General features: G+C 37.9%; 1 protein-coding gene across 11 annotated transcripts in view; it reads right to left on the reverse strand.

Annotated features, from left to right (window-relative positions):
* LOC118677195 (interleukin 1 receptor accessory protein) overlaps window positions 1–21,348 on the reverse strand; it is a 157,930-nt gene that overhangs the window by 33,134 nt on the left and 103,448 nt on the right. For 10 of the 11 annotated variants that reach the window (XM_036352089.1, XM_036352087.1, XM_036352091.1 and 7 more), the window contains 2 exons: window positions 20,053–20,338; window positions 9,349–9,535 (listed from right to left, as the gene is read on the reverse strand). In XM_036352089.1, coding sequence (XP_036207982.1) covers window positions 9,349–9,535; window positions 20,053–20,338 — 473 coding nt within the window. Of the gene's footprint in view, window positions 1–9,348; window positions 9,536–18,548; window positions 18,588–20,052; window positions 20,339–21,348 lie in introns of those variants that run through there. The other variant, XM_036352094.1, reaches the window with a different exon arrangement.

Here is a 21,348-nt window from a genome sequence, read left to right on the forward strand (position 1 = left end):
TACACATACCACATCATCTCTTCTGGGATGACATTTATTAATAAGATCATATAGCTTTGAAGTGTATATTTCCATGATATATGATCTGTATATTGAATTGGGTATCCACCACCCATAGTCAAGTTATCTTTAATCACCAAATATTTGGCCCCCATAGCTAGTTTTAACCTAAAGAAATTAAAAAGTCTATTTCAAAGCTATCAGGCCTATATAGCATGCAAGAAAAGGAAATGAGGAAATATTTTACATTCTGAGCTTTGTGGTGGGGGTGGCTTTAGGGCACTGTTGAACCATTAACTTTGGCCTGTAGTGTGTGATGAGCTCTCTCTGTTTCTTATAAGCAGATATATCTCTAGGCCCTTCAGCACATAGACCTGAGACACATGGAATATTTTAAACACAATAAACTATTCCTGAAAATGAAGCCTGAAAATTACCTTATAATTTCAAAATCATTTATTTGGAATCCAGAAAAAATTGGAACACAGATCTGGATACCAAAAGAATAAAAAAAAATATTTCCAAATGCAAGAAATCACTTAACAGTAAGTGGATTTTCACTATGAAGCAAACACTTGTCTGACTAGAAGACAAATTATCCATTTAGTTGATCCATGAGTTCCTCATTCTGAATTCAAAAGAGAAGTTAAGCAGGAGAGCAACATTTCAATGGCATAATGGCAGTTATGGCAACCTATCATGACAAATAGGTAAAGAGCGAGAGGAAATACATCATGTGGTAAGATGTGGGGTGTGATTGGGGGGATGTCTTGACTAACTAAGGACGAGTATGTCCATCCCATACCAGTGGTCGGCAAACTCATTAGTCAACAGAGCCAAATATCAACAGTACAAAGATTGAAATTTCTTTTGAGAGCCAAATTTTTTAAACTTAAACTATATAGGTAGGTACACTGTTATTAACTTAATTAGGGTACTCCTAAGGCTTAGGAAGAGCCACACTCAAGGGGCCAAAGAGCCGCATGTGGCTCGTGAGCCGCAGTTTGCCGACCATGGCCATACACCATTCAAGAACTGTGTGAGGGTACGGAAAATGGAAAGGACACAACTCCTAATCTATAGGTATGTATAGTCTTGTGGTGAATTGCAACAAATACTATGAAAGGCATATCAGGACCAGGGAAGATCAAATGGGGGAAGATCAAACAGAAAACATTCATAAAAACTTCACAGAGAAGAAAGATTTGAGCTCAATCTTAAAGGATAAGTAGAATATTAACAGATTTTAACTAGGAGGGGAGACATGGGGGAGCGGCAATGGAGGCACAGGAAAAAGTTGTAACTTTCCTGAACTCTAATAGCATTTTGCTTTCTGTGTCAGAACTTAACTAACTTTATATTATTTTTTATGTTGTAGATTTTTTTCAATTGCAGTTTATATTCAATATTATTTCTGTTAGTTTCAGGTGCACAGCCTAGTGGTAAGACCATCAAATACTTTACAAAGTGCTCCCCCCACCCCAGTATTTTCAGCACCCACCTGGCACCATACATAGTTATTACAATACAGTGGGGCCTTGACTTACGAGTGTCCTGACTAACGAGTTTTTCGAGATATGAACCATCTCTTGGCCCATTTTTTGCTTTGAGTCGCGAGCCAATTCGGGTTATGAGCCAGCTTCAGATACCCCACTGCTAGTTGGCGCAGCGAATGTCACAGTGAAGCCACAACATCAGCCCAGCATCACATGTCTCACTCGTTCACTTTTTGATTTGACATACGAGTAATTTGAGTTATGAGCTCCGTCAGGGAACGAATTAAACTCGTAAGTCAAGGCTCCACTGTATAATTAACTAAATTTCCTATGCTGTACTTTATACTTAACTAACTTTATTACAATAAACTTTTCTCATGTTTGTCTCTTCCTCTAGAAAATTTACACCTGTGAGGGCAAGAGGTGAGGGTGAATGAGTACTGTACGTCATGGCTGGCAGCTGGCAAAATACTTGACACATGGTAAATGCTCAGTGCATTTGTGCTGCCTGATCAAAAATATGAATGAGAGAAGCAAAGACAGAAGACACAGAGTTGACAGCTCATGCAGTATGATAACAAGAAGATGACTATTCAAAATATAAGATGTGATATATGAGTGAGTTGTAGGATGGAGGGAGAAATGAGAGTAAGGATATAAAGAATTTAATGGAGATATAAGGTTAGAACAGTTAGGAATATCTATTGAAACTTTTGCACCAAAGATTAAGTTGGCATAAAATAATCATACTTATTTACAAAGTCTCTTAAGAACTCTTACCAGTCACTTTTAATGCACAAAACTAAAGGCATTTCATTGTTTAAGCAAATAATTTTTACAAAATCTCTTCTACTTGGCAGGCACTGTGTTAGGGGCTTGGCATAGAGCAGGCATTAAACACAGAAATGGCCCTTATTACCATGGAATTTTGCAGTCCAGTCCAATTCATTCAATTATTTAATCAATTCCTAAATACAAAGTTCATTGGCTTAGCTTTATGCTGTGTGCTTGGTATTCAAGGGAAAGAAAAAGAGAGGTCACTATCTAGTTCAGAAGAAAGAAGTGCAATCATTATAGTAACAAAAATGAGAGATAAGTTAAGTGCTATCAAAATAGAAAGTGGATGACTAATTCAGCCTAATTAACCCTCAAGGTCTCACAGACATTTGAACTGGGTTTAAGTTTAGAGGATGGATCTTGGGTCCTCAGAAGCCCTGAAACTATATGTCAAATCATAGATGGATAGATAGATAGATAGATAGATAGATAGATAGATAGATAGATAGATAGATATAATAGAGGTCCAGTACACAAAATTTGTGAATGAGGGATGGGGGTCCCTCAGCCTGGCCTGCATCCTCTTCAATCTGGGACTGCTGGCCCCTAACTGCTCACCCGCCTGCCTGTCTGATCACCCCTATCCCCTCTGCTTGCCTGTCTGATCACCTCTAACTGCCCTCCCCTGCCAGCCTGATATACCCTAACTGCCTTGTCCTGCCAGCCTGATTGCCCCCTAACTGCACTCCCCTGCTGGCCTGATAGCCCCTAACTGCCCTCCCCTGCTGACTTGATTGCCCCTAATCCCCTCTGCCTCAGCCCCTGCCACTATGGCTTTGTCCAGAAGGAAGGCAAGACGACAGGAAGATGTCGGGTTGACCCAGTCTAATTAGCATATTACCTTTTTATTAGTATAGATATGGAATTCAATGTGTATAGTTTGAAAGAATATATGGTACGTATTTCCTTCCTACCAGAGATGAAAAATCATGATAGGGAAACTGTAGGGAAAGGAAAGAGATAAAGGAGCAACCAAACAGTTGGGATCAAACTGAAAGAAGCACTTTGAAAATAAAGTCTATTACGTGGACCTTGGACTAACTTGTCTACAATACTAGTATGTGCTATGCCAGTAAACGCCAAGCCTGGCAGTCAGAAATGTGCTTTCCTGGTGGCACTTTGTCAGAAAAAAGCAGTTTCCCATTTTCTGAGAGAAATTTATAAACAGTATCTGACCAATTCTGATTAACTTTACAATGAAATTTAGAGGTGAAGGTAATACACCAATTTTAATGATTATACTAAGTATAAGGACAACCAGCTTTTCACAGATTGGTCTCCAGAATGATATCCATTCTCCTAAATATCAGTTAGGGCTTTCAGCAGCTGGTATAAATGTAATATTCAAAACACCTAATAAAATTGTTCCTCTGATCCTCAGTAAAAAAGAAAAAGGATGTGGGGGGGACAATTTCCTTTGTTTTTATAAGTATCTTGGTATGGAAAAATCAAATACCCAATTACAACAAAGAGGAAGATAAATAATCCAGTAATTTGAAAGTTGGGATGGCTTGCTATAATTTAAAGCCCACGTCTCTAAGTAAATGTAATAATAATAATAATAATAATAATAATAGTAAAAACAATAACAAAATTACACCTGTGTCTTTACTGCTATCTATTCCCATATTCCTACGTGAATAAACAGGCAACCTCCAATTTATACACATGTCAATTCCAATTTATACATGTGGCTACTTGAAATTCAGTAAATGACAAACCATGGTGTGTTCTCCAGGCTTGTTACAAAACCTGGCTCATTCAACAAACATTTACTGAACATCAATTTAACTCACATGATTGTTGAATTAGAGCACTATGAATTCTGGGTCCTGAATGAGGAAGAGCCTGCCATGCAAATGAGAGGAGGAAAGACAGAAGACATGCCAAGGAGGAAAATGCAATCCTGCCCCATTTCCCTTGAAGTTCTGGAACAATTTTTTTTTTTTTTTTTAAATTTCTGTTCCTTCTAATCTGAGTTTGTCTAAGGCCCCTCTGATTTCCCGGGGCTCTCTATCCATGGGTTTCCTTGTGTTCCACAGTTCAGCTTACAACTCAACCTGTGTTCAAAGACTACCCCACCCTTCCAAGTGTCCTAAGACTGACCACCCTCTCAGTGTCATTTCTGAAGAGTATAACCTTGAAACCAAAACAGAACTAGGCTGAAATCCCAGAGTCTCCACTATCAGCTAGATTGCTTTTGAGTAAGCGATATACCACAGTGTAAATGTATGGACTCGATATAAGGTTGAATCTTGGCTCCTAGCTCTGTGACCTTAAGCAAATACCTCAGTTGCTCTATCTTAACTACAAAATGGAGAGCACAAGGTAACTTACCTCATGTTAAGAAAATTAAGTTAATAATCTTGTGCTCTATTGTTTGCCTCTCTGGGACTTGGCTTCATAATCTGTGAAAGGATGACATCTACCTTGAAGGATGGTGATGAGTATTACACATAACATATAAAGTACCTAGCACAGTGTATTTTACAAGCAAAATGCAACAACTCTTAGTTTCCTTTTCTGTCTTTCAATTTATCAGATTTCATCATTCAGCTAAGAAGAAGAAAATTGCTGAAACAAATTAATGTGTCTTTTAACTCTCACACGGTTATGTGTATTAGAAAAAGAGACTGTTTTTACAAAGTCAAGGCAGAGAATTCAGTTTATAATAATTGAAAGAGTCTACTCTATAAGGACGAAGGGAGTTTCTGTAGAAGGTAGAAAATAGAAAGCAACATCATCATTGCTATACAGTGATAGGAGAATCCAACCACCAAGAACTCTGATTTTGTACCCAGGATGGCAGAACTCTTAGGATTTATGATTTCAGTCAAATACCCAAGTATAGAGAAATAAAAGAGGTATGCCACAGATCAAGAGTGACTTTTTATAGACTAGAAATGATGGCTGGTCACCTGTTTCTTCTTAGGCATCTGAACATTGTTGGTTATCTGCCATGGAGATAGTTTGACCACTATGACTTTTTTTCTCAGTCTTCTTTCCAGGCTTTCTGTTTTCATTCACCCCAGGAACACTCTCTCTGGATTTTGATCTTAGTCTTTAAGGGCCCCAACTATCATATAGACGCATCCCATTCTCTGACTCCAACTTTGACTTTTGTTCTATGCTCCAGATTCACACACATGTGCCACTACCTACTGGCCACTACCCAGATGTCTCACAGACACCTCTAACTCAATATGACATTATCTAAATCTTTCACTTGCTCCCCAAACCTGCTGCTCCTCTGCTATTTCATACCTTGGTTAATATCACTGACATCCTTCCAACCAGGAAAAAAATAGAAATCTGGGAATCATTGAAAATACAGAGATAAGTATGGCATAATTTTGCCCTCAAGAAATAGTCAGTTTCATAAAGTCAATGCATGTAAATTTCTCCCTGTTTTTAACACAAACAATAAATTCTCTTTGGAACTTGTAATTCTGCTTTTCAATAAGAATGTAAATTATTCTTATTTATAAACTTCTCAATTAAATTGTGAGATTCTTTGGTAAGAAAATAAGATTAAGTTTTTCAGACTATTGAGTATTCAAAATATAAAAAAGTTAATAGAACTAGAGATAAGAGACCTTGATAACTAGATGAACACATTTAAAAAAATTGAAGATATACTTATTGATGTAAAGTCTTTATATATAAAAGCCTGAATGACCGAATGACCAGTTGACCGGTTGCTATGACATGCACTGACCACCAGGGGGCAGATGCTCAATGCAGGAGCTACCCCCTGGTGTTCAGTGCACTCCCACAGCCAACCTCCTGCAGCTGGCCAACCTCTCCTGGCCTCTGACCAACCTCCCGTGGTCCCTCCCCTCAGCTGACCAACCTTCCGAGGTCCCTACCCCCAGCTGGCTGGCCTCCCCCATTGACCCCTTGGGGGGTGGTGTGGCTGGCCAACCTCCAACATTCCTCCTCCCAGCTGGCCAGCCAACCTCCCTCGGCCCCTTCTCCCAGCTGGCTGGCTCCGTCCCATCGGCCCCAATCACTGGCCAGGCTGAGGGACCCCACCTATGCACGAATTCATGCCCTGGACCTCTAGGTGTTAATACTACTCTTTAAATTATTTTTACAATGAAAAATGACAATCATAGAAAAAATACACAATGATCCCCTGGATCCAAACCTAGTCTCAAAAGTAGCAATTTAGACTATGTCTTATTTCATCTATACCCACTCACTGCAGCCTAAGATATTTTAAAGCAAATCACAGATATTGCATAATTTCATTTGTAAGTATTTCTATGTATCTCTAAATGACAAGACTCCTTCTGCAAGCATAACTATAGTGCTGTTATCACAGTTTAAAACAGTAATAATAATTCATTGATATCATTAATATTCTGTTCAGATTGTCCTGATTTTCTCATAACTTGTTTTATAGTTTATTTGAACAAAGCATGATCTAAGATTCTTACACTGCAATTGATCTTAAATCTCTCTTGCTCATTTTCTTTGTTTCCTTCTTTCTCTCCTTCTCTTTTTCTTAGCTGTTTTATTATAAAATACAATACACAAAAACTTGAAATTTATGAGTTAATGAATAATTATAAAGCAAACACCACTCAGGTTCAGGAGTAGAATGTTGCCAGTTACTTTCCAAATGTCCTATGTCAATCCCAGCTCTTTTTCAACCTGCTGAAGTAGCCACTACCTATATATTTTTATAGTAAAATCACTTCCTTGTTTTCTTTTTTAATTGTATCATCTATAGTACATCCTTAGACACTGTAGTCACATCCATTTTCAAATTTGTCTCATATGTTTATTTTTAATCAATATGTTCCCACAATATGCTTTTGTTTTTTCTTGAAGAATTTCTGTTGAATAACCCAAGGCCTTTGGCATATAGTTTTCCACAGTCCGGATTTTGCTGACTACAAACTCGTGGTACAGATCAATATATTATTCTGTTCTCTATATTTCCAGCAAAATGGCAGCAGTATCCAAAATCCACTTGGCACAATTATAGTTAATACTGTTCTTTCATCAGAGGAATATGCCTGGTTGTTACCTCTCTTGTGATGATAGCTGTCATTGATGCTTAATGCTTAGATTTAGTGTCATTGTGGTTTCAAACTGATTATATAATTTTATAAAAACATACTTCTATGCACCATTTCATAGCTAAATGTACATTTCTTATGGGAAAGGCAGAATAAATTCTTGACTTTTCCCCTTTATTTACTAGTCTACTTTATATGATTTTGGTATATACATTTTATCCTTCTTATTTTTATTCAGCATTTAAGTTTGATTTAATATTTTTTCTCCCACTCTCTGTTAATCTGAAGGCATTATCTAGTGTATTAATTTGGTGTTATGTTCCTCTTAGTTTAGCTTCATTTCTAAAATGACTTTCTTCTAAGCTGTTACTGAGTTTTATAACTTCTGGACTTTTATAATTCAAATTTATTTGTTATTCTTCTCATCTTGGAGCATTTTTTAATTTTTTGGCTCATTTTTTAAATAGTGGGTTACAATATATCCTTCTGGTATGCTTTTTTTTTTTTTGCAGAATGTTATTCTGCTTCTTATTCTCCTCTTTCTTATAATTTTGAATGGGAACTTTACCTTATTATTCATTTTCATGGGAAACTAGTTTGTCTGTTTTTCCTGAGTTTTACAATCTGGCAGGATTTTCTAACTTCAGAGAGATTCCTCTTCAAAAGTATGGTTTTGAGATTTCCTGACTATTCTGCTGCTCCCATTCTTCTCTTCTCTTCCTCTCTACAGGATAGGCAAAAGTAGGTGTACAATTGTTTATATGAAAAATAATACAATATTTAAGAAATAAGAATACAAGAATAAACTCTGTGTTTCCCATACTCACAACTGTACACTTACTTTTGCCCATGCATTATCCTGATGTTGTCTACTTATGATTCCACTTCCAGCCATTTCTCCTCACTGTGAGTAGTTGTTTTGCAGAGTTCCAAGGCACCAAAACAATTCCAAACCCTTCAGAATTTCCTACTATAGGCATCTTGGGCCCACCCTTCCCAATTTCAGCTGATGTTCCTAAGGTGGCTCATCATGCTTTCCAGTGAGTATCCATGGGCTTTTGACCCCTCAAGTCTGCCCCATCCCACACTACTTCCACCTACTCCTTTTCCCTATAGACACTAATTTTACATAAGCTTGTGGCTTGACTCACTTGTTTTATTGAAAGTGATTCTTATGGATAACTTAATATTGAGTTTTGTTTTAAATGTTGTTCAGGAGTTTGGCTTTGGCTTATGTGGATATTTGAAGAGGTTAAAAAATTAGGCAGCTAGCTCAGCTGGCATGGCTCAGTGACTGAGCATCAACCTATGAACCAGGAGTGCACGGTTCAATTCCCGGTCAGGGCACATGCCCATGCTGCAGGCTTAAACTCTAGTAGGGGTGTGCAGGAGGCAGTGGATCAGTGATTTCCTCTCATCACTGATGTTTCTATCTCTCTCCCTCTCCCATCCTCTCTGAAATCAATAAAAATGTATTTTTTAGAAAACAACAACTATGGAGCTGTTGTCACACATGCCACCTTCTAACACTATCATTTTTTATTAAACACTTCCCAAATCCCTGAGATGTGAAAGAGACCACAGGTGGACTGTGTCTATAAATGAGGGCAAACATGAAATACATATAAGTAACAAAATACTGACTAGTTTAGGAGTTGAAATTCACCAGATGAATTAGCAGCTCCCAACCTCGCTGAGCAGAGTGGAAGTTGGCAACATTTCTCAAATTGTATTTCAGAGGAAGTTAATGGGACCAAGGTAGTTATAGTAGTCCAGTGAACATAATTTAAGGAATGCTGGGTTGAGGCAACGTGTCCTCCAGAACTTCCTTTAAAATGTCATAAAGTGAGGAAGCAGTTAAAAAATTGAATAAAGTCACTAAAGAATATATTGAAAATCTGATTAGAAAATTTTCAGTTTCCACATTAACTCAACAAATAATTGTTGCCATTTAGAGAGGGTAAAGTGCCCTCCAGTTTGCTTACCATATACCAAGTGATGGCTGGTTTGACACTGGAAGGAAAGTATCCATCTATATTTGGACAAGTGATCTTCTGAACACCATATTCTATATACAGTTTATGCACTGGGATTTTCATGGGAGAATTGAAGCAGCTAGCTTTTTGGACAACTTCCAGAGGAAATGCAACTTTGCTGCAATATGTGGTATTCCTGAAAAGAGAAATATGCAATAAATGGGCAGACTCATTTGCATTTGTTTTAATGCAGTAAATACATTAAAGTAAGCTAAGTGAACTAATGCTATGCATTGAGACTTTATATGTGCAAGTTCATGTAAGAATTAAATATGTGTGGAAGTATTTCTATATAAATTGACATCATAGAACAAACACAGACATAGTTAATTACTATTGATATATTAAAATAGTTATATTTTTAGATATGTTTCTAAACATGTTATGTGTTTGTATGTACATATATGTATGTATGTATATGTATATTTAATTTTACCCTTAAAAGATTATTAATAATATTCTGTGCTGGTAAGGCAAAGGTGAGTATACCATTAACTCATGGCTGATAATCATATAAACAACCTTTAGAAAATAAATATGGTTCTAAAACTATTCTTAAAAAAACCTTAGTTTTTGCCCTAGTAATGTTATTTCTGGAACATTTTTCACATGGTAGAATTATGGAAAATGGTTATAGAGAGAGCACATGATCAAAAATGTCCATCCAGTGCTATATCAGCAAAGAAAACATTGGTATAAATAGAAAAATCTTTTTTTGAAAAGTGCAATGAAATTATGGTGCAACCATTCAAAGTTCTTTTACAAATCTATAAAAAAGTCAAGCATGAAGAAAAAAGTAACAAACACATAAAGCTTAGGACTCTTGTTATCCCATCACCTCACTTTTCACAAAGAGGTATTATATGTGACCCTCTATGCACCGCAAATTAGATCTCTAATTCTCTGAGCACGTTGGGCATTTCCTTGTGTTCATTTGCTATTAAGTTCCTCTTAGTTTATCATAGTTCAAACAAGGGTACGACCATGAATATTTTCTTATAGTCTCTAGTACAGTGTCTAAACTTTCAGTAGATGCTGAATAAATATTTATTAAAATGAATGAGACAGAGCCCTAGCCATTTTGGCTCAATGGATAGAGCATCAGTCTATGGACTGAAGGGTCCCAGGTTCCATTCAGGTCAAGAGCCCAAGTTGTAGGCTCTATCCCCAGTAGGGGGAGTGCAGGAGGCAGCTGATCAATGATTCTCTCTCATCATTGATGTTTCTATCTCTCCCTCCCTTCCTCTCTGAAATCAATAAAACATATATTTTTAAAAATTAATGAGATAGATATAAAACTTGTGTGTGTATACAGGAAAGCAATAATGAAGTATTAATAATAAAAATAACTGATTTTTTTAAGGTGATGACTAAATGGGCCCACACTTTTAATAATTTCTATTTAAGGTTTCAAACACATATTAGATCCTCAATGACTCATGAATTAAGTCTAAATACAATGGAAGGTTTGGAGGTATTCATTCCCCTCACCAACATGAAAGGAGATATTGTTTAAAGATAACTTGTAACAAAGGTAATGCAGTGGAAAGGGAGAGTGGCAGGCATGATCTCTATCAAAAAATAACAAAATGTCTACCAGAAAAAAAGTATTCTATGGGTGAAAGTTATAAAAGGTAAATTTTAGTTTAATTAGATACATTTTCTGATTTTTTAAAAAAGGTGATGAACAGTGATTGACCTGACTTTTATAGCTCCAAAAGTCAAATCTGGATGTCATCTTAATAAGGTATTAAATAAAGAATAGGAGACAGAAGATGGCGGCCGACGGGACGCAGGCTGCAAGATAGTGTGTGAGTGAGTGAAAGGAGAGCACGTGGACATGCAGGGAGTGTCTGTAATTTTGAGTGAAGGACATCTATATTCCACAGGACTTTTGGAGACTGGCTGGCTTCCCCTGGCCAGGCAGCCTCTACTACTGCTGAAATCTCTCTTGGAGTGGCTGGGTCTGCTGCAGAGACTGAACCATTTTGAAGGGGAGAGCGACTGTTATCAGAAGCCCACCATTACCTTCAACTGGGGAGACCTTGGATACCTCCCGGGACCCTACAACCACAACGCCCAGGGACCAGATGCCTCAGCTGCAAACCCACTAACACCGAGACTCCAGCCTCCCTGGCCGCAGGTGCCTACAAAGTGGGGGAGACAAAGCAGCACCAAATACAGGTGGACCCTGTGCCTTCTCACAGAGGAGATAGAAGGAACAGCTGACTTGAATAACATCCACCTGGAATTGGCAAATTAAACACAGCTGGTGAGGCAATCTGTGGACAGAAAATTCAAAGATTGCCAAGAGAGAGTCAACGCAGGAAAGAGAGAGCTACATACCAGACACCCAGAGAGGAGTGAACATGAGGAGACAAAGAAAGAGCCCCCATAGGAAAGAAAAGCAGGAATCACAGGAAACGGAAGTAAATGAAATAGAGGCAAGCAATATGTTAGAGAAAGAATTCAGAGCAATGGTCATAAAGACATTGAAAAGGATGGAAGACAAATTCAATAATATGTGTAAGAACCAAGAAGAAATGAAAAATGACATCACTGCAATAAAGAACACAATATAAAGCATCAACAGTACACTACAAGAATCAGAGGACCACATCATGAGCTAGAAGACAAGGTAGGAAAAAACACCCAAGCTGAGCAGAAACTGGAAAAAAATCTTAAAAAACAGGAGGAGAGCCTAAGGGAACTGTGGGACAACATGAAATGAAACAACATCTGCATAATATGGGTCCCAGAAGGAGAGGAAACTGAGCAAGGAATAGAAAACCTATTTGAAGAAATAATGACAGAAAACTTCCCTGATATTGGGAAGAAGAAAACACTCACATAAGTCCAAGAAGCTCACAGAGTCTCAAACAAAATGAACTGAAAAAGACCGATACCAAGACACATTATAGTTAAATTAGCAAACACCAATGACAAAGTAAGAATCTTAAAGGCTGCCAGAGAGAGACATAAAGTTACCTACAAAGGGTCTCCTATCAGACTACCGACTGAATTCTCAACAGAAACACAGCAGGCCAGAAGGGAATGGAATGAAATACACAAAGTCACTCAAAGGAAGGGTCTGAATCAAAGAATACCCTACCCAGCAAGGCTATCAATCAAATTTGAGGGTGAAATCAGGAGTTTCACAGATGAAAAAGGACTAATGGAATTTATTACAACCAAACCAGCAATGCAAGAAATGCTAAAGGGACTGCTGTAAAAATAAGAAATAGGAAGGGAAGAAGGAATACAGGCATAAAGAACAAAAATGGCAACAAATAAGTGCCTATCAATAATAACTTTAAATGTAAATGGTTTACCTGCCCCAATCAAAAGACATAGGGTAGCTGAGTGGATAAGAAAACATGACCTATATCTCTACTGTCTACAGGAGACCCACCTCAGAACAAACGACTCACACAGACTGATGGTGAAGGGATACCAAAAGGTTTTTCAGGTGAATGGAAAAGAAAAAAAAGCTGGTGTAGCAATACTTATATCTGACAAATTAGACATCAAAGTGAAGGCCATAACAAGAGAAAAGGAAGGCCACTTCATAATACTAAAGGGAGACATTCAAGAAGAAGATATAACTCTGGTAAACATATATGCACCCAATACAGGAACACCCAAATATATTAAAAACAAAAAAACAAACAAACAAAAAAAAAACTTCTGGAGGATATCAAGGGACAGATTGACAACAATACAGTCATAGTAGGGGACTTTAACACCCAACTAACACCACTGGATACAACCTCTAAACAAAAAATCATCAAAGAAACATCAATCCTAAATGACTCACGAGATCAGATGGAATTAATGGACATCTTCAGAACATTTCACCCCAAAGCCACAGAATATATATTCTTCTCAAGCACACAGGGGTCATTTTCAAAGATAGACCACATATTCAGACACAAGCAAAGTCTCTTCAAATTCAAGAAGATAGAAATCATATCAAGCATCTTCTCAGATCACAATGGCATAAAATCAGAAATCAACTACAATAAAAACAATGAAAAAATCAAACACCTGGAGGCTAAATAGCACGCTATTAAACAATGATTGGGTTACCAAAGAGACCAAAAAAAGAAATAAAAAGCTTCATGGCAACAAGTGACAATGAAAACACAACAATCCAAAATCTATGGGACACAGTGAAAGCACTCTTGAGAGGGAAGTTCATAGCTCTATAGGCCTACCTCTAAAAACAAGAAAAAATGGTAATAAATTATCTAATCCTACAACTCATAGAGTTAGAAAGAGAGCAACAAGAAAAGCCAAGAGTAAGCAGAAGCAATGAATGATAAAGATCAGAGTGGAAATAAATGACAAAGAAACCCAAAAAACAATACAAAAGATCAACAAACCAAGAGCTGGTTCTTTGAAAGGATAAACAAGATTGATGAACCTCTAGTCAGGATCACTAAGAAGCAAAGTGAGAGGACCCAAATAAAATCAGAAATGAAAGAGTTGAAGTAACAACTGATCCTACAGAAATACAAAGGATTATAAAAAAAAATACTATGAATAGCTCCATTCCAACAAAATGGACAATCTAGACAAAATGGACCTATTCTTAGAAAAAACAAGCTCCCAAAACTCAATCAGGAAGATAATAAAACCTGAATAGGCCTATAAGGACCAAAGAAATTGAAGCAGCGATCAAAAATCTTCCAGTAATCAAAAGCCCTGGTCCAACGGCTTTACAGGGGAGTTCTACCAAGCATTCAGAACTAAAACCTATCCTCCTCAGACTACTACAAAAAATTTAAGAGGAAGGCACATTTCCAAGCTCTTTCTATAAAGCCAGCATTACCCTAATTCCAAAACCAGATAAAGACACCACGAAAAAAGAGAATTACAGGCCAATATCCTTGATGAACATAGATGCTAAAATCCTCAACAAAATTCCGGCAAATTGGATCCAGCAGTACATTAGAAACATCATACACCATGACCAAGTGGGATTTATTCTGGGGATGCAAGGATGGTACAATATCTGCAAATCAATAACTGTGACACATCACATGAACAAATTGAGAGACAAAAATCACATAATCATATCAATCAATGCAGAAAAAGCATTTGACAAAATCCAACACCATTTCTTGATGAAAACTCTCAGTAAAGTGGGAATAGAGGGGTCATACCTCAACATAATAAAAGCCTTATATGACAAACCTACAGCCAACATCATACTCAATGGGAAAAACTAAACTTGTTTCCCCTGAGAACGGGAATAAGACAGGGATGCCCACTTTCACCACTCCTGTTCAATATAGTACTGGAAGTGCTAGTCATAGTGATAGGACAAGAAGAATAAATAAAAGGTATCCAAATTGGAAAAAAAGAAGTAAAACTGTCCTTATTCACAGATGACATGATACTATACATAGAAAACCCCAAAGACTCCATAAAAAAAACTACTAGACCTAATAAATGAATTTGGCAATGTAGCAGGATACAAAATTAACACCCAGAAATCTATGGCATTTTTATACACCAATAATAAACTCACAGAAAGAGAAACAAACAACAAACAAACAAACAAAAAACCAATCCCATTTACCATTGCACCAAAAAAATTAAGATACTTAGGAATAAACTTAACTAAGGAGGTAAAAGACTTGTACTCGGAAAACTATAGGACATTGAAAAAAGAGATAGAGGAAGACATAAACAAATGGAAGAACATACCATGTTCATAGATTGGTAGAATCAACATCATTAAAATGTCCATACTTCCCAAAGCAATCTACAGATTCAATGCAATCCCCATTAAAATACCAACAGCATACTTCAAAGATCTAGAACAAACACTTCAAAAATGTATCTGGAATAAAAAAAGACGCTGAATAGCCACAGTAATCCTGCAAAAGAAGAACAAAATTGGAGGGATCACAATACCAGATATTAAGCTATCTTACCAAGCCATAGTTCTCAAAACTGCCTGGTACTGCCACAAGAACGGACATATATATCAATGGAACAGAACAGAGAACCCAGAAATCGACCCAAGCCATTATGCTCAATTAATATTTGACAAAGGAAGCAAGAGCATACAATGAAGTCAAGACAGTCTCTTCAATAAACGGTGCTGGGAAATTTGGTTAGATACATGTACAGAAATGAAACTAGATCAACAACTTACACCATACACAAAACCAAACTCAAAATGGCTAAAGGACTTTAATGAAGATGGGAAATCATAAAAATACTACAAGACTCTATAGCCATCAAAATAGCAGACATATGTCATAGCAATATCTTTACAGACACAGCTCTTAGGGAAATGGAGACTAAGGAGAAAATAAACAAGTGGGACTACATCAAAATAAAAAGCTTCTGCACAGCAAAAGAAACCATCAACAAAACAATAAGAAAGCCCACTGCATGGGAGAACATATTTGCCAATGCTATTTCAGATAAGGGTTTAATCTTCAAAATTTACAGAGAACTCATACAACTTAACAAAAGGAAGATAAATAATCCAATCAAAAAATGGGCAAAGGACCTAAATAGACACTTTTCAAAAGAGGACATACAGAAGACCAAGAGACATATGAAAACATGCTCAAAGTCACTAATCATCTGAGAAATACAAATCAAAACAACAATGAGATAACATGTCACACCTGTCAGAATGGCTATCATCAACAAATCAACATAAGACAAGTGCTGGTGAGGATGCGGAGAAAAAGAACAAGGAACCCTTGTGCACTACTGGTGGGAATGCAGACTGGTGCAGCCACTGTGACAGACAGTATGGAGTTTCCTCAAAATTTAAAAATGGAACTCCCATTTGACCCAGTAATCCCACTTCTAGGACTATATCCCAAGAAACCAGAAACACCAATCAGAAAAGATATATGCACCCTTATGTTCATAGCAGCACAATTTATAATAGGTAAGATTGGAAACAGCCTAAGTGTCCATCATCGGATGAGTTGATTAAAAAACAGTGATACATCTACACAATGGAATACTACGCCACTATAAAAAAGAAGGAATTCTTACCATTTGAACAGCATGGATGGAACTGGAGAGCATTATGCTAAGCAAAATAAGCCAGTTGGAGAAAGATAAATATCACATGATCTCACTCATATGTGGGATATAATGATCAACATAATTTCATGAACAAGAATAGATCCAGAGACAAATGGCAGGGGAGTTGAGGGGGGCAGGGATAGAGAGCAACCAAAGGACTTGTATGCATGCATATTAGCATAACCAGTGGAAACAAGCACAGGGGCAGTGGTGGCTTGCTAGGGGTGGGAATGGCTGGGAGGTGGGGGTCAACTGAGGAAAAAGGAGACATGTGTAAAACTTTAGACAATAAATAAATAAAATTAAATTTAAAAAAGAAAGAATAAAACCCGGCTCGTGGGGCTCAATGTTTGAGCATTGACTTATGAATCAGGAGGTCAGGGTTCGATTCCCAGTTAGGGCATATGCTTGGCTGGGATGTGCAACAGGCGGACGATCAGTGATTCTCTCTCATCATTGATGTTTCTCTCCCTCTCCCTCTCCCTCTCCCTCTCCCTCTCCCTCTCCCTCTCCCTCTCCCTCTCCCTCTCCCTCTCCCTCTCCCTCTCCCTCTCCCTTTCCCTCTCCCTCTTCCTTCCTATCTGAAATCAATAATAGTTTTTAAGAGAAAGTATACAAGCAGTAGAATCCTATAAATTGAATCTTATCCTGATGGCCTAAAGACATCAGGCTATTATTTCAGTGGTTCAGTTTGTCATTCTGTTTAGGAATCACCTTAGGACAATGAGAAGCTTCTGGTGCCTCCACCAGGCAAGTATAATTTTAGATTTTTCTTTAGAGACATAGAAAATAGACATGCAAACTGAAGAGACAATCTGAAAATGAATACATAACATTAAAGGTATACTTAGGCCTTAACTGCCATGTATCTCTGCTCCTATAATGTCAGAGAAGGCTAGAAAAGTTTGGGGAAGAGCTCTAGCCCATGGTCGGCAAACTGCGGCTTGTGAGCCACATGCGGCTCTTTGGCCCCTTGAATGTGGATCTTTCTAAGCCTTAGGAGTACCCTAATTAAGTTAATAACAATGTAACTACCTATATAGTTTAAGTTTAAAAAATTTGGCTCTCAAAAGAAATTTCAATCGTTGTACTGTTGATTTTTGGCTCTGTTGACTAATGAGTTTGCCGACCACTGCTCTACACCATTAGAAGGTTGATTAGGAAAAGGAAATAGATTCTGAAGCACTAGAATGTATTGTATAGTAGAAACCAAGGTCACTCAGAAAGTGATTGATGATCCCTTCCCAGGTAATTGCTAATGTCCATGTGGGAATATTAATGATTAACAATTGTCAAAAATGGAAAGGAGCTCAAAGAGCATTTAGGCTGACTTTCTTATGCAAATATCAGACATGTATTGACTTGGTTATGGTCACCAGCTAAGTAGTGGCAGAGCTGGGATGGTAATCTAGGTTTCTGTCTTCTCATCCAGTACTCTTTCCACTAATAACTTTTCTAACCTTTCCTACAAAGTACTAGGATATAATGTACGCTTGACTATTTGAGACTCCTTGAAGCCCATGCACCAGTTTAGAGTCCACTCCAATAAAATTAAACAGTCATGTGAAAGCCTCAGAAAGGCCTTCAGCGTTTCTAGGGACTCCCAAGGCCCCAGTGATCAAAATGTGTTTCTGTGATAGAAATTAGGTCCTTCTTCACTTAATCATTACACGGTTTTAATTTGTCTAACACAGTCCTAGTTCTCTATCAGAGAACAGTTAACACCTCTGAGTGACAGGGGCATCAGAAGAAGGTCTGGGGTTACCTATTGTTATGTTATTCTAAATTGTTCCATTGTTATAGGCCCTGAATAGTGTCCTCCCAAAATTCATATGAGGAAGACCTAACTCCCAGTACCTCATAATATGACTGTATTTGGAGATAACTTTTGAAAAGGATAATTAAGGTCAAATGAGGTCATATAGGTAGACCCTAATCCAATATGACTAATGTTTTAGAAGAGATTAGGACACAGAAGACACGGGGGGTGGGGGAATGGGGGGGGTAGGCAGAGGGGACCATATGAAGACATGGAGAGAATACAGTCATCTACAAATCAAGAAGAGATGAATGAAACCAACCCTGTCAACATCTTGATCTTGGAATTCTAGCCTCCAGAACTGTGAGAAAACAAAATTTTTATTGTTTAAACCACTCAGTCCATGGTATTTTGTTATGGCAGCCCTAGAAAACCAATGCACTTATTAAATAGTAGGAAACAATGTAAAAAAGTAATTCCATAACACAGTTAGGAGTTTAAAAGACAAAGTAAAGCCTGGAAGCCAAAAGGAACTTTGGGGAAAAAAGTAGCCAAAGAACTAAGCTTTAAAATGATTATTCTTTAGAAAGGCTTTAGTTTAATTTTTCCTCCTCAGAGCAAAAACATTAATTGGCAGTAAAAGAAATATAGCCGAAACCGGTTTGGCTCAGTGGATAGAGCGTCGGCCTGTGGACTGAAAGGTCCCAGGTTCGATACCGGTCAAGGGCATGTACCTGGGTTGCGGGCATATCCCCAGTTGGAGATGTGCAGGAGGCAGCTGATCGATGTTTCTCTCTCATCGATGTTTCTAACTTTCTATCTCTCTCCCTTCCTCTCTGTAAAAAATCAATAAAATATATTAAAAAAAAAAAGAAATATAGGTATATTGTGGAGTAACATGCAAAATTTACATGAACTTCCAAGAATAAAGTGAATCTGAAAGAAATTTTGCATACTGATAGAGTGCTTTGCATTATATTCTTAGATCCCCAGGGATATGGTGCCCATTTGCTTCTCAGGGGAATTTTGGTAGAAAAATTGAAAAGCACTGTTCTAAATATATCTGATGCCTCCCAGATAGTCTTCCTTCTATAAAAGGCATCTCCATGTTTTATTCCATGCCAAGCACTTTGAAAGATGACAATAGCAGATACAAATGGGTTCTACTCCCTGCCCTCCCTGCTTATTGTCTAGAGCAGTGGTTCTCAACCTTCCTAACGCCACAGCCCTTTAATGCAGTTCCTCATGTTGTGGTGACCCCCAACCATAAAATTATTATCATTGCTACTTCATAACTGTAATTTTGCTACTGTTATGAATCGTAATATAAATATCTGATATGCAGGATGTATTGTCATTGTTACAAATTGAACATAATGAAAGCATAGTGATTTATCACAAAAACAATATGTAATTACAAATGTGTTTTCCGATGGTCTTAGGCGAACCCAGTGAAAGGGTCATTGGACCCCCAAAGGGGTCGCGACCCACAGTTGAGAACCGCTGGTCTAGAGGAATTGATGCTTCCATGTGGGACAGAAGTGTAGGCAGCTTCCAATGTCAGGGAAAGGGGACAAATAAACAAGGCTCTCCCTTTAGACAACCTTGCTATATGTCAGGATTTGAAAAGGAACCACCTACGAAGAATGTTCTCAGAAGCACAACCATTTTCTCCTCACACATCTTTTAGCCAAACTTAGCTGAGCCGCTGAGGTGAAGTGTTAGATGCTTCCTCCCCCTCTCCAGATTCATGGCACATACATCATCTGGATAAAGGCCTGGGGACTAAATGCAAAAGACCATGTCACCATCAAAAGTCAGACTACCTTAGCATGCAGGTATAGTTGCCCGTGTCATTGAGGAGGGTGGGCCGGAACCAGAGCACATCTTTCTCCTTACTAATGCGGTTCTCTGGGAGACGGAAGTTAATTGGTTCCTCAAGGTCCCGGTCCTGCCTAGTCCAATACCAGATCAGAGTAAGGCCAGCTGAATGGGCTGTGCTGTAGTTATATTTCAAGAAGTGTTCAAAGAGTGGGCACTTGATGCGAGCTGGCTCATCTTCAAACACTTGGATCTGCCTCATGGTATCTAGTCCCCAGTCATCGCAGCGTTCTGGAACAATCAAAAAGAAAAGGCAGATGAGTCACCTCACACTTTCTCTCCAGATACCCAATCTTTCCCAGGAACTTCCTTCTCTAGTCATCTTCAATCACCTCTCTTTAATAACTGCATATAACAGGCACCTGTGAAGTGAAGAAATGACTTTCCCCTTATTCCTTTACCATTTTATGACTATCTCTTGGCTAATAATTGGATTTAATAGTTTGATCCCACTGAACTCTGAAAGATATGGGGGAGAATCTCACCTGAAAAATAAGTCATGTAGGGATCTCATGGGGCAGGGATCTCAGCTGTTACATCACACTCCCTTCTCTTTTGGAAATTGAGACATGCCATTGTATACAAGAAGGATCATTTATTCTTTAATTGAGGGTTTAATAAATGCCTGCCATGTTCCCCCTTAGCTTAGTTAAGCCTGTAAGTACAATAGTGAGCAAGAGCAGACATGGTTCCTGACCTTGTTGAACTTACAGTCTAGTGAGGAAGTACTTAGGTAAGTACTACTTTACAACTGTGATAAGTGCTAAGAAGTGCATGGTGTTATGAGAGCATATATATTTGTAATAATTGGAAATTTGTGCTAGTGTTGCTCAGCCATGAAATAAATAAAATGTTACACAAATGGTAAAAAGGGCTCCTGACTCAGGGCTAGATCTGAGCTCTCCATTAGCAATAATACCTGAGCCACATTTGTAATTTCAGATATCCTAGTTGCCACAGTAAAACATTTTAAAAAGCAGGTAAAATTATTTTTGCATATTTTGTTAAACTTGATATATCCCAAGCACTCTTAATACACTAATGAGCTGTTTTATATTTGCATTCTTTTTTTGGTACAAGTCTTCAGAATATGATGTGCTTAACACCTACAGCGCATCTCATTTTTAGCTAGTCGTGTGTGTCTACTGGACACCAGGTTAGAGAGCAGGCCTTAAGAAGTCAAGAGGTTTCAGTGACACTCATATGGGAACAAAGGCACTACAATTTCAACGACTCAGAGT

Source organism: Myotis myotis, unplaced genomic scaffold (genome assembly GCF_014108235.1).
Source record: "Myotis myotis isolate mMyoMyo1 unplaced genomic scaffold, mMyoMyo1.p scaffold_m19_p_2, whole genome shotgun sequence".
Lineage (NCBI taxonomy): Eukaryota > Metazoa > Chordata > Mammalia > Chiroptera > Vespertilionidae > Myotis > Myotis myotis.